Source organism: Prunus mume, linkage group LG2 (genome assembly GCF_029339155.1).
Source record: "Prunus mume cultivar Tortuosa linkage group LG2, ASM2933915v1, whole genome shotgun sequence".
Taxonomy (NCBI): Eukaryota; Viridiplantae; Streptophyta; class Magnoliopsida; order Rosales; family Rosaceae; genus Prunus; species Prunus mume.
This window is the reverse complement of record NC_142699.1, coordinates 40,735,149-40,748,102: the sequence shown is the minus strand read 5'-3', so window position 1 is coordinate 40,748,102 and position 12,954 is coordinate 40,735,149. Positions and strand designations below refer to the sequence as shown.

At 38.0% G+C, this 12,954-nt stretch overlaps 2 protein-coding genes, 1 long non-coding RNA gene and 1 pseudogene across 3 annotated transcripts; all 4 read right to left on the bottom strand.

Moving 5' to 3' along the window:
* Window positions 1-422: 422 nt before the first annotated feature.
* LOC148920372 (uncharacterized) lies at window positions 423-961 on the bottom strand. Its single transcript, XR_016123815.1, has 3 exons — window positions 835-961; window positions 574-658; window positions 423-462 (listed from the first exon to the last, which is right to left on the bottom strand). It is a non-coding gene; the product is annotated as an uncharacterized LOC148920372 (long non-coding RNA).
* Window positions 962-1,347: 386 nt separating this feature from the next.
* Window positions 1,348-3,829, bottom strand: LOC148920371 (uncharacterized). The gene is given in 5 exon segments (XM_089044611.1): window positions 1,348-1,899; window positions 2,017-2,205; window positions 2,288-2,437; window positions 2,513-3,157; window positions 3,159-3,829. Coding segments are annotated over 5 exon segments (1,659 nt in total). The 5' UTR covers window positions 3,282-3,829.
* A 3,792-nt stretch (window positions 3,830-7,621) lies between these two features.
* On the bottom strand, window positions 7,622-9,549 carry LOC107880457 (uncharacterized). Its single transcript, XM_016791982.2, has 3 exons — window positions 9,179-9,549; window positions 8,907-8,969; window positions 7,622-8,282 (listed from the first exon to the last, which is right to left on the bottom strand). The coding sequence occupies exons 1-3, from the start codon at window positions 9,480-9,482 to the stop codon at window positions 7,966-7,968; spliced, it is 684 nt and encodes a 227-aa protein (XP_016647468.2). The 5' UTR covers window positions 9,483-9,549; the 3' UTR covers window positions 7,622-7,965.
* A 2,232-nt stretch (window positions 9,550-11,781) lies between these two features.
* On the bottom strand, window positions 11,782-12,522 carry LOC148920370 (secreted RxLR effector protein 161 pseudogene; annotated as a pseudogene).
* Between the last annotated feature and the right edge of the window lie 432 nt (window positions 12,523-12,954).

Genomic DNA, 12,954 nt, shown 5'->3' with positions numbered 1-12,954 from the left:
GAGATAGCAAGTGATGTTGACAAAGTCAATTTCTACAGCCACCCAATGGGACTGTCGAACATTATACGGGAGATAGACCTTGCGGACTTTCGTCCATGCTTGTGCATAACCATGTTGCCATGAACCCCAGACAAAGTGGTGTATATTTCTGAGGTAGTTAGGGGGAGGGTCAACACTCATTGAAGCAATTTGTTTCCTCAGTAACTCGCTTTTCGCACTTGGCGGTGTAAATGGCTGTAAAAATTGCTGCAAACAAGTGTGAAAGACACGTTACATGAACAGGATCCAATGCAGCAAACACAGCCAACAACATTACTCCTACCAATGCAACAAATTGAATGACACATAATATGAATACAATAATACCTGCAGACAAAAATCGGCAGTTGTCCACTCCGTTCCAAATACTTGGGGATGACAGAGTTGTCTTTTGCGTATTAGAAACATGGCCATGTCAAGGTGCTGACATTTCACAACACAACAACGACCTCAATATTAAAAAAATAATGGCCACATACTCAAACTGATCAATTCAGAAATTTTTCGAAATAAAGCACGGTTCAAAAGTATTACCCTCGAGCTCATCCATGCAGTTTCATCTACAAGTTTGTAAAAAAAATCTGCCCCAACTACAAATGGTTCGAGCTCCAGCTCCGCACTACAAAAAAATAAACTTGCAAAGGTAAATTCAACCATAAAAAAAACTAATGGACACCTTGCATAATATGACAATGACACACACACGAACAATTAGCTACGTAGATATTGTTATTGTACATGACTGCATACATCAAAAAACATGTATATTGGTTTTGCCAAGTTACAATTCCTAACCTGATGTCACTTTTCCAAGCCTTGCAAACTTGTATCATAGCCTTCACATCGTCCATGGCCACGGGTTGTGTTGGATCAAAACGGGCCTCAGGTGTCTGTGCATGAAAACCAGTAGTCGACCTCTTTTCCGGAGGGATGTGAATGGACTCAACAACAAGGGCCGCCTATCTGCATCCTTTGCCTTCCGCATCTGGTTTCTGAACCGTGGCATTAGCCTCCTTGTCCCCTTCATCACCAACCAGATTTAAACTAGTTTCCATGGGAGGCCTCGCCTTCCGTCCCACCCCCTGAATTTCTTTCTTATTCCAATCCTCTAACAAATTTAACATTGTTTTACAAATAACTCTGTACCCTTCCCTATCTTCCGGACTAGGAATGAGGGGTTCTTCAAGACTAGGAACCTTCACATCTTCCGAAGTAGGAACCTTGTGAGGTTGTTGGTGCACTTGTTTGTTACAAACCGAAGTGTCAATTTCAGCGGCGACTTCCATGGTCGGGAAGCCTTCCACAATATCAGCAGGACTTGCTTCCTTTAGCCCCTTGTATATGTATGGCTAGAAAAGCTTCCACTCCATCACAGGACTTCCGCTTCCCTTTCAGCCCCTTCCACTCCACCATAGACTGTTGCTTCCATTTCAGCCCTTCTGTATGCATGGTTGGGAAGGCTTCCACTCCATCACCTGCAACTTGTGCGTCCATTTTAGGCCCTGCTGTTGTCGGAGTAGTAAGTTCATTCAAGGGTGACATTTCATTCTGCCCTCCTTCATTCATCTGAGCAGTCCACACTTCCTCATGCCCTTGTCCACCATATAATTTTTTTAACTCCTCCATCTCCAATTTAAAATAATGTTCCACTGAAGCAATTGTTAGGGTCAAATCCCCAATAGCCTTTTTATTTCTGTCACACTCCTTCTCATGCTTCAAACAGTTCTTGTCTACAATAGCTTCCAAGTCACGAACTCTGTTCCTAAGGCCCCGATTTGAACTACGTAGCTTTGCTAACTCATCCTTAGTGCTTTCTAATTGATGCTTCAACCTGCCAAAGTCATTAAAAGACCCTTTGCCCTGCATAAAGTTATAATGCAACAGTTAGAAATCTTACAAAAGCTAAGAAAACTATTTCCACTTCTTTCGTATCGTATTCTCTACATGTTCACAACATTGGAAAAAGGTCATGCTCACCTTAGAAGAGGAGGGAAGGGTAGTTGTTTCCTCAACATCCGCCTCTTTTTCTTCACTAGAAGTGCTGGTTTTGTCTTCGCCCTCATCCCCAAACAATTGAACAATTTCTTCATTGTTCTCATCATCACCCCAACTCCAGTAAGGTTGTTGCTTCTCAATATCAGTCGGCCGGAGAAGTTGCACATCAACCTCGATTTGAAACACATCTAATCAATCAGTGAACTTTTTACTTGTTCCTAATCATAACCTGAGTAATACAAACTGAACTAACCTCAAAGTTTTCATAAACTTGACTCATAACCTCCCGAAAACGGGCCACCGTGTTGCTCCTCCAATGTAATATTCGAGGGATGTGCCTATTGTCTTCATGGACCGTGAAATGCAATGCTTCCAATGCTGGGAAGACTTCAAAAGCCCAAATCTGTTGACAACAATCAAACATCAAAATCTGTACATGTATTTAAATGAACTAAAACATTGTTGGATATGTGTTCACCTGAAGAGCGAAGCCAAACCCCCTTATGATGTACTCTCTGGCTCTACTGCATTCCATTCTTGTCTGCGCTCTCTTCTTCCCACGTTTGTTGGGCTTTTTTCTGTTTTGAGGCACCTTCACTCGTTGGTAATTAGGAGAAACTGCCCTCAAAAGTGAAGCATTTGTCATCGCATATGACACGGCACCCCATGGATACTTGTCAAACTCTTCTAAGTCTTCGGCCAACTTCAAATAGCGCATGTCAATAAGCACATGCTTTTCAGTACCCAATAGCACAAAAATGGCAAAATAGACCATTCCAAGCTTTAACGCATCGTCATCATCTGTGCACTCAATGAAGGCAGTGTGTAGGTCCAAAAGGGTGGGAGGTTTATTGCTACTGAAGTATTTTCGCTTCAAGGAGCAGTTTTCATTTGTCGCCTTCGGAATGAAAGGGAGCTTTCCGAACCTTAGGCCCGTGATGAGGCAAAAGTGTTGGGCTGTGAATTGTATCAACTTGTTACCCACAATGAATTTTATCCCGTTCACCTGTGTAACTGTCTTAGGATCAGCTTTCCTCATCAACAGCCCGTGGACAACTTGTGAATTCCACTTCAGGTCCTCTATCAGTAATAGATGACCAAAACAACTCCCCTCGAACCTCTCAGAACTGCTGCGTATTGAACTTCGCCTTTATTGTTGTAATGGCGGTCCTTGCGTGTGAAAGGGCAAATGGCTTTCCTTCGTACTTCTCATCCTCAGGAATCATAAGCTTTGCTTTACAAGCCATTCTAGAGTTCCTTGCACAACAACATCATACATATGGATCATTGGTTACCCATATTTCATACGTACATTACTCAAACTAATACTTTCAAGTCATTTAATATATGTATATACATATGACAAAACCAGAATTGTTTTGAAGCCTCTTTTCTACTCTCCAACTCTCTCCACACTCTGCTGTTATCTACATTCCCTTCTACAAAATCTATATTCAATTCCATCCAAAAACCAAATACCACCCAAGTGTGAAAACAAGTTCATGAACCACGGATCCACTTCATACAGGGTTTTGGCGAAATGGCTACAACAATTACTCCAAATGCATCAATGCGTACTAAAATCTACTCATTACCATAGTCATATACATGTCTACTCATGGAACATCAGTATTGGCAGTTATGGACTCTGTGTACAAACTAGACACGTCAAAATGTTACTGCAGCTGCAACTGCTAAACATAGCTAGATGAACATGAAATTTCTAAACAGATACTAAAGCCCAAGAAAATACCATTTTCAGACATATATGACAAGCTGCAAGCAAGGACTAAGAACAAAATTTAGCAGGTTTTATAGCACAGGGAAAAGAAACATCCCACGCCAACTTACATTAGTATTTCAAATTCACATAATTAACCATTAAGACTGGAAGGGTGCAAAACTATGCTACTAGGTGCTGAAACAGCAATGATACCAACAAATTTACTCATGCATTATTACTCAACAGCTAATTTAGGGCCTAGTGAGGTAAACCTGTGTTATAATGGAATAGCCATTGCCACCAGAATAAATTCCCACACTAATTATGCATCATCAAATGGAAGTGAAAACACGCATCACAAACGAACCAATCCCAGATGACAAATACCAACTTAAGGCACTTCATCGTCCACAGAGCAAAATCAATACACCAATACAAGTTTCATCCAAGCATGAAATAATTCACAGTTAAAATACATTATTATTGCAATCTCTGTAATTACTAAACTTCACAACATCAGTCACAGGTTACTGAAATTATCCTTCTCAAATGAAAACCATACAAATGCACAAACTAGTCAATAACAAATACATAACCAACCTTAGAATCACTCGTTTTGTGCACAGAACCGAATTGGAAATCCGAGCAACACCTACAAAAATCACGATTTTTGTCTCTGGCGACAGGATTGAGCAGGAGGAGGAAGTATGTGAACTAAGTCTGAACCGAAACCAGGATTTAGGGTTTTTTGAGGCCCTGAAGGAGCAGAGGAGAAGAGAAAGACTTCGATTCAAGACATGAAAAGAGAGGGAACTGAGAAATCGTTTAAGGGAGTGTTAGGTCGCCAATCCATGGCCAATAACTCCCCAATAGATATGTTTTTATATGGAGGGCACTTCGGTCATTTCACGTCCCCAAGTGATTATATTAGAATACAATTTGTAGCCTGATTATTTGAGCACACTATTTCTGATTTGTGATTATACCAGCTTATTTCCCAAATAACTATCGGAGGTATACCGTATTATCCTTGCAGTTATACTCGAGAAGTATATCTCTCGATCAGAGGATACAAACACTCTGATGTAGTAACATAGGTATAGACCTCCTGAAGATTATGGAATAGAAAAGGATCCCAGAAAGTTAGAAAGGTCACCACAGAAAGATTACCAAACCAAAGAACCCAACGAATGTAAGGTTTGAAGAGAGAGATGGGATTTCATAAAGGAAAAGCAACAGGCAACAAATGGAAGGAGCAATTATGGGTTCAGGGTTTTGTGGTTTGGGTTTCTAGAATCGCAGACTCTCATCTTTCACACTCAGAGAAAGCTTGACCTTACCATAACCCAACCGACAAGGGAGAGTTGGTCAAGTCTGAGTCCAATTCACCAGCAGCTCTGGTTAGAGTTGTGGCTTTGTATTTATTTATTGTTTTTTATGCAAACGAATCTAATCTAAATTACATGAATGATTTTAAATATTCAAAGCCCTTTGGTGGGCTGGTATATGTTTTGTATGATGTGTTTGCACAAGCATGCTGCTATTAGTATTGTTAAGCCCAATAGAAAGAGGTAATTCAGATAAAATTGTAATAGAAGTCTTGCGCGTTATGAAATCTTACTTCTTTTCATGCCTAGATTGATTAAGGAATTTAAAATTCCACTTGCATGATGTAAGAACCTTAAAAACTTTTATTAAAGAAATGTGTCCGAATGAACAATACAAATTAAAGAAATTGATAATGAGCCCAATCGACCAGAATACAAGTAGGAAAGGATGACAAGGGAATTAAAATATCTCCAAATTGGACAAACTTAATCACAGTTTGATTTAGACATCAACTTGAAATCATTTTATCTAAGGAAGAAAGCATAGCAAAAGAAATAGAGTTTCAACATGAAATGAAAGCAAGTTGAGAAGAAGAATATATTTTTTCAGGGAGAGATAGTCTGTCCACGTGCCTTCGAATTCTAGTAATATAGCCCTTCTCAATTGCATAGTGACGGCAAGCCAAGTAGCCCAAATATTAGGGAATAACTTTACCTAAATTACTATTGAAATTAAGTAGCCATGGAAATTGGGGATCGAGATTCCCGAGTTTAATTTCCAGAAAAGGAGTCATCATTTCACAATTTCTATTGAGTATGAATTCATTCTCATTTTGATTTCTGTCATTTACAAGATTCAACATACATAAATCCAAAATTGAAATTATTAATTGCAAGAAATTTAAACGATGGAGATCTAAATTCCGTCATTTAAAAATTCTTTGCAATTTTCAATTATTTCATCCAAACAAAGGGTTAGAGTTCTTATAAGCCCACATCCCAGCGCACAAAATACAATGCGCTTAATGGGGCTTGCTATAAAGGTATAGAGTTTTTCAATATTTTAGTTGTGTGTAATTTTTTGTTAAGAGTTGTACCCTTTTTTCAATTAAGTTGTTTTGTTTTGACTCGGGGTGGACACGGTCCGGTTTATCCCTTGAATTGGAACGGAACCCCAAACTTACACTAAATCCAATTCGGTTTAGTTTTAATAAAAAGTTTCTAGAGGAACATGGCCAAACCAAGCTTATACGGCTTCATTTTGGTACGGGCGAGAAAAATATACAATAGTGAAAGAGGTGATCAGATAATGGGCAAGAGAGAGGAAAACATAGTGCTAGAGTTGTTATTTAGTTGGGTATTAATTGGGCTAAAGTATCGACATATTACTTGGGGTTACTAATAAACTTAAATGAATATGTACGCTTGACATAACAGGTCTAATTCAATTTGAATCAGTTTCCAAAGCAAGAATTGGGACGGGAACCAATCCTAAACGGTTCGGTTGGTTTTTTAGCCTCCTCCATCGGTTATAAGGGTTTTGGTTTACTCTTGATAAATGTGCATAATTTTTCCCAATTCGGACGGAACCAAACATCTTTACGAATGCATTGCGCATAAAAAATTTGAACTATCAAAATGTTTAAGTACGACAAGCAAGTTAACTCATCAAAACCAACATTAATTCTTTCTCATGATCCTTCAACTTTACGCCCCTAGTCTCTACAACTACTTTCCATGCGTAGTTCGTCTAACCTAGACCACCTAGACATTACTTTGGATGGAGTTATCTTAACACTTGTATTCGAAGTCAAATCCAACAACCTCAGATTGGCCAAGTTTCCTATTGCTTTTGGTATTTCCTCAAAAGAAGATTTTTCATGCTAAGGATCTCACATTTCGTTCGTTCTCTGAGTGTGGAGGTGTTCTTTCATCCAGATGCAATGTTTAGATAAAGTTGAATTGTTCATGAAAGTTATTACACATATCATTATTGTCATTGACTCAGTCACATCACTTTTTATTTCTAAGGAAGATCTCTGTGTTTTTGTTTTTTCCTTTTGCTAATATAGAATGTTTCTGGGTTAATAATAGCAAAATTTCTCCGCTTGCTGCTAAAGAACGTTTTTTTCTCCTCAAATAATCTATGTGGAACCCGGTCTACATTGTATTTCACTCAAATTCGAAATCATTTAACTACTTATATAATATAAGCAGTTCTCGTTTTAGTGTTTTCTTAAAGCACTATGCTTGTCTATTTTATTGATAATAACTACATGTTTTAATCTAGATGGTATATATATACAACGGTCATCATGAACTCAAGGTGATACGTGTAGTCCAAGAGGAAGAAGTAGAAACTAAAAATAATAATAATAATAATAAATGGTAATGCTGATATATTTTTCAAACATGGTTAGTGCTGATATATTTTTCTTCATGTTATGTGGCTCAAGTTTTGGTGAATTTTTTTCTTTCTTTAAATGTTAATTTCTTGAAATTTCTTCTGATCATAAGCTACCAGAACTTTTCCGTGTTCATCTAAATGATTGTGGCCATTGGCTGTTACAATTGATATCAAATTACAATAATATGATAATACTTTAACGATTTAGATATACTAAAGCTAGTAGTCAGCTTCTAATTATGTAATTTGAAGTCCTTATATGTAGGAGATCACAATGGTTTTGTTCCAAAAAAAGAGAAGAGCCCAACAAAGCAACAACTACAATCCTTACACAAATATCATACTAAAACGCCTGCATAAACAATAGTATTAGTAACCGAGCACAGACTCAGATCCACTAGTTATATATATAGGTCGTAGGCCTCTCCGCATAAATTCGGCAACCGATATTGACTCCCAGCTGCGATGGTTGCTTAATTCTCGGGGCAGTCACAAGTCAGGTGCTCGCTCGTACGGCGACAATACCAACATTTTTTTAAGTTTCCCAACGGGCAGTCTTTAGTCCTGTGGTCATAATTAGCACCGCACTTAAAGCACCTAATATAAGCAGCAACTCCTACCCAGTCATCACGGTTACGGTTAGGGTGGCCATCCTCCTGATTACAACATTTACAAACTAGCATAGCTTTGGGGCCGAGTTCTGCACCCTTAGGGACGTAATTGAGGTATGGGCAAATGTTGCGCGGGTGATCCTTCAAACAAACCAGACAGTGAACAGGATCCCCAGGGTCTGCACAAGCAAGCATTTGGGTTATTTATAGTCGAGCATGGTAATTAATCCCATTATTATGACACCATAACCATGTTCCAGTTCCTGACATACTTTCGAAAGACCCAAAAATCCCATCTGAAAATTATGGACAACCAGGAACACATTTAAGAATTTAAGGGCTAGCTCACTAGTCAAGTCCCAATTTCATAAATTCATCCAACAAAAATACATTACAAATTTATAAATAAACCCAATTCTAGACATGTATTTATAAAAAAACCCAAACAATATTTAAACATAGAAACACACCCAAAATCAACCTCAAAGTCAACAATTGTATATTTTTTGGGTGTGTTTATAAATGGATTTTGAGTGTGTGTAATGATGGTTTTTGGGTGTGTTTATAAAGTATTTTGGGTGTTGGGTTTTTTTATAATTTCAGCTCCCATTTTGGGTGTTTTAGTGAAACTCCCAAAATACATTTCATTTGAACCTAAAACTATTCTTCTTTAGTTTGTTTGAGCTGAAATTACGCGGTTGGGGTTTAGGGTTTTAGAATATTTTTTGGGATGGAGGTAATTTTTTAATAAAATTTGTCTCAAAAACAAAGAATAAAAGATAAAACAACAAATAATACCATACCTTCGACGACACAAAACCATCGCCCCTTTCTTAGTTTATTACTGGTTTGCTCTTCCGCTTCTGCTGAACAAAAAAAAAACAAAACCAAACAAAACCAAACCATAAGCTTCTTTTGAAAATCTGATCCCATCCAATTTACGATTTAATTATGAAATTCCCAAATTAAAATAGAAATTCCCTTTCAACACCTTGTTTCCGATCTGTCCCAAATAAAAAGATATAATAAAATCAAAATCAAAATAAAAAGTCTCAATTTTTTAGTAATAAATTACCAGTAGTTTTTTGCTTTTCTTCGAGCAATTCTCCTCTAAGACGTCTGTGTATCGCCTTTTCTTCCCGTAGCGCATCCCTTCTGCTATAAAAGTCACCCTTGTAAATATAATACACGTCCTGATCGCCCTCATTTTCGTCATCACTACTGTCGTAAGGTTGCCATTCGAGAGTCCCCTTACCCCACAGCTTCTCTGGATCCAGTTTGGGCCTGGACTCTTTGTTGCAAGGGGGTTCTGGTGGAGGTCTTTTATGGGGCTCGATCTCGCTCGATCCGACTAACAACCTCTTTTCGCTCACGCTCATGGCTGGGTGAAAAAAGAGACGAGAGAGAAATTGCAGTGGTGGTGAGTTGTCTTTTAAAAAAATTAAAATGAATTGAGAAAAAACAAACTTAAACCAAATACTGGACAAGACTCAGAAATGGCATCCTCTGACTTCTGAGGATACCTATACAGTACAAAACTTGGCAATAAATACTCACAAAAACTATGCAAAGAGAGAGTTGGTGTGTCAGTTCAAAATAATTGGAGTCGCAACCATACATACAGAGAGACCTCTATTAAAGCCACATTCAATCCCAACAAACACCAGATTTCATCCATTAAAATTTGATTTTAAGACCTTAAACAAGTATGAGCATCTTACTAAGTAAAAGAAAATAGTTTCATGCCAGTACATCTATGTTGCTTGATTTCAGGCTTAGTTAATGCAAATTATTCACAAAGAACCAGAGAGCAGAAATGATTAGTACTCAAGGTAAGCGAGTTGTTTAAGTTTTCACAACCTTGTTCAAAGACCTAATCACCTGCCATCCCTCCGCAGATTTGGACCCTACAAATTTTCAAGTATTTATTTCTAAGAAAGTGCGCAATACTCACCCCAAACAATCCAGCATATTTTAAAAGTTGATAATCATAAATAAATAAGAAAGATGAAGCACATAAATTAATGCATACCAGTTCTGTATGCAAGGAACACAATATCGTTTTCTCTTACAAATTTTGCAGCGAACAACCCTGCCTTTGTGCCTTTGTGACGAAGGAGAGGCTGAGAGAGAGTAGTGTGTTGTGTGCGGCTAGGGTTAGAGTAGAAAGGAAAGTACCAGATTGTTACCAGCGAATCACTCTGAAAGATGTACTCATTCCCAGATGTACTCAATCTCCAAATATTCCGTATTAAACCTTGTTCATTTAGGATCCAATTTGGTTAGGAGTGAGCGGGACGGGATCCCTTTGTGTCTCTTGCATATTTGTTTGTATAAAACAATCCTAATCCTTGATAAAATCTCTCCTATATATATCAGCAGCAATTCTTTCATAATGGAATGGAATGGTCTCCTCAAGATGCCTTGAAACCCTACTGTAACAATATCTCAAACCCTACTTTAACAAGTCTCATCCCTCACAGGAAATACATTCAACACTTACAGAAAACATAAAGTAAAAATCATTATTCTCACTTGTGTTAATTAATGCTTTGGGCAAAACTGTAATTTTCAGAAATTGCAAAAACAGCCCTAAAAATTCGAACTTGCACGAGAGGTATGTCTAGAACCCTCCTCGTTTAGAGGGGCTTAAGTCTTCTGCAAATTTTGTAATCTGCCCCATTTGTTCAATGGAAAATCCCTGTTATCGAAAAAAAATAATTAAATAAATATGCCCATGTAACTTTTCCACGTTCTCTTCTCTTCTCTATCTCCATTAACTTTTCTATCTTCCCATCAAGTTTCGAACCTAGGTGTCAAGCAGGCGGGAAGGGGGAGGCCACCACAGTGGTACCTGCTCTCGACTGCCTATCGTCTCTTTTCCACCATCAACCTGATGACAAAACTGAAAAACTGCATTAGGTGGACAAACAAACGACTAACCTTGCACTCTGATCCAAATACATCACACCGTTAACAGCATGAGCAATCATTTTCTTGACCTGTTTGAAGAGGAGCAGAAGAATAAGTCTCTTGTAACAAAATGCCTCACATAATATAATTCTTGCGTGCATATCATAATAGCCTATATCTGTACCATCCAGGAATGAATGATCATACTCAAAGCAGAACACATAAATATACGCGTGTGTGTGTGTGTGTATAAAAACTGAAACGGAGACAGAATTCAAAAAAACCTTAATTAACACAAAAGTCGTCCAACAAAATGAATAGAAAAAAAAACACAATGATAGGAAACTCATTCTAGGCACAAGTTTGAACAATCATACTATGTTAGAATTCTTTGTTTCAGCATTTCATATTTTGGATATTTTGGGAGCAAAGAAGAAAATCACAGAAAAATTGAGAGAGAGCGTTGCTCTAGAGAATGAAAAATGCTTCTGTATATTTCATATCTGTTCCACTGTTTGGTTATAATCGTTAGGCAGAGAGAAGAAAAAAACAGAGATATTCTTCCCTGTACCATATTTACAATAAGCTCAAGTTCTAGCATCCTATTAGATGCTTACACATGTCACTTAATCCTATGCTAGAGATTAAAACACTTGGACTGTGATCCAAGGGTGCACAATAAAGCTGAAGAAAAAAATAAACAACTAAAAGAAATGAAAACAGAGCAGACACAATTCCTTTAGCTCCAAAAACTCGGCTGAAGGATTACACACCAACATTCCCTTCTAATCCTTTAGCCGACTTAACACCAAGTAATTCCCTTAAGTATGCAAACCTGTCCTTAGGCAAAGCTTTAGTCAGAATATCTGCAATTTGCTCCTCAGTTCTGCAGTAGACAAGTTCTATCTCCTTGGCTTGAATTGCTTCTCGAATGAAATGAAACTTTCTGTTAATGTGCCTTGACTTCTGGTGGAAAACAGGGTTCTTTGCCATAGCAATTGCTGATGTGTTATCACACATTATCTGTGTTCCTTCAATCTGTTCTTCTCCAAAATCTTCAAGTACAAATCTCAGCCACTTTGCTTGAGAAGTAGCCTCTGAAGCACTTATATATTCTGCCTCTGCTGTAGACAAAGCAACTGTATTTTGCTTAATTGAAGCCCACGAAAACACTCTCGATCCCATAGTAAAAGCATACCCTGAGGTACTCCTCATGTCATCTTCACTTCCTGCCCAGTCACTATCACAATAGCCGATAAGAGTAGTTTCTTTTCCTTTCTCAAATACAATTCCAAAGTCTATTGTTCCTTGAATGTATCTCAAAACCCTTTTAGCAGTTCCCATGTGTTTCTTGGTGGGATTGTGCATGAATCTTGCCAAGAGGCTAGCTGCAAACATTATGTCAGGCCTAGTTGCAGTCAAGTAGAGCAAACTGCCCACAATCTGTCTATATTCTCCTTCATCTGCAGCCTCACTTCCATCATTCTTACTTAACTTCTCATTCATTGCAAGTGGTGTAGCCACTATTTTGCAATCTTTCAAACCAAATTTTTAACCAGCTTCTGTCCATACTTCTTCTGATGCAAGAAAATGCTTTGTTTAGACTGTATCACCCCCATTCCAAGAAAATGGTGTAATACTCCCAAATCTGTCATCTCATAGTGTTCCATCATATCTCTCCTAAATTCTTCAATCATTTGAGAGCTGCTACCCGTGTACACTATGTCATCAACATATAGAGAAACAATAAGAACATCTGAACCTTCTGCCTTAACATATAAAGTTGCCTCACTTGGACTTTTCTTGAAACCAGCCTTGTTGAAATAGGCATCAATCTCGTCATACCAAGCTCTTGGTGCTTGCTTCAAACCATACAAAGCTTTGTGTAACTTGTATACCTTTGTTTCCTCATCCTTCTTTACAAATCATTGTGGTTGC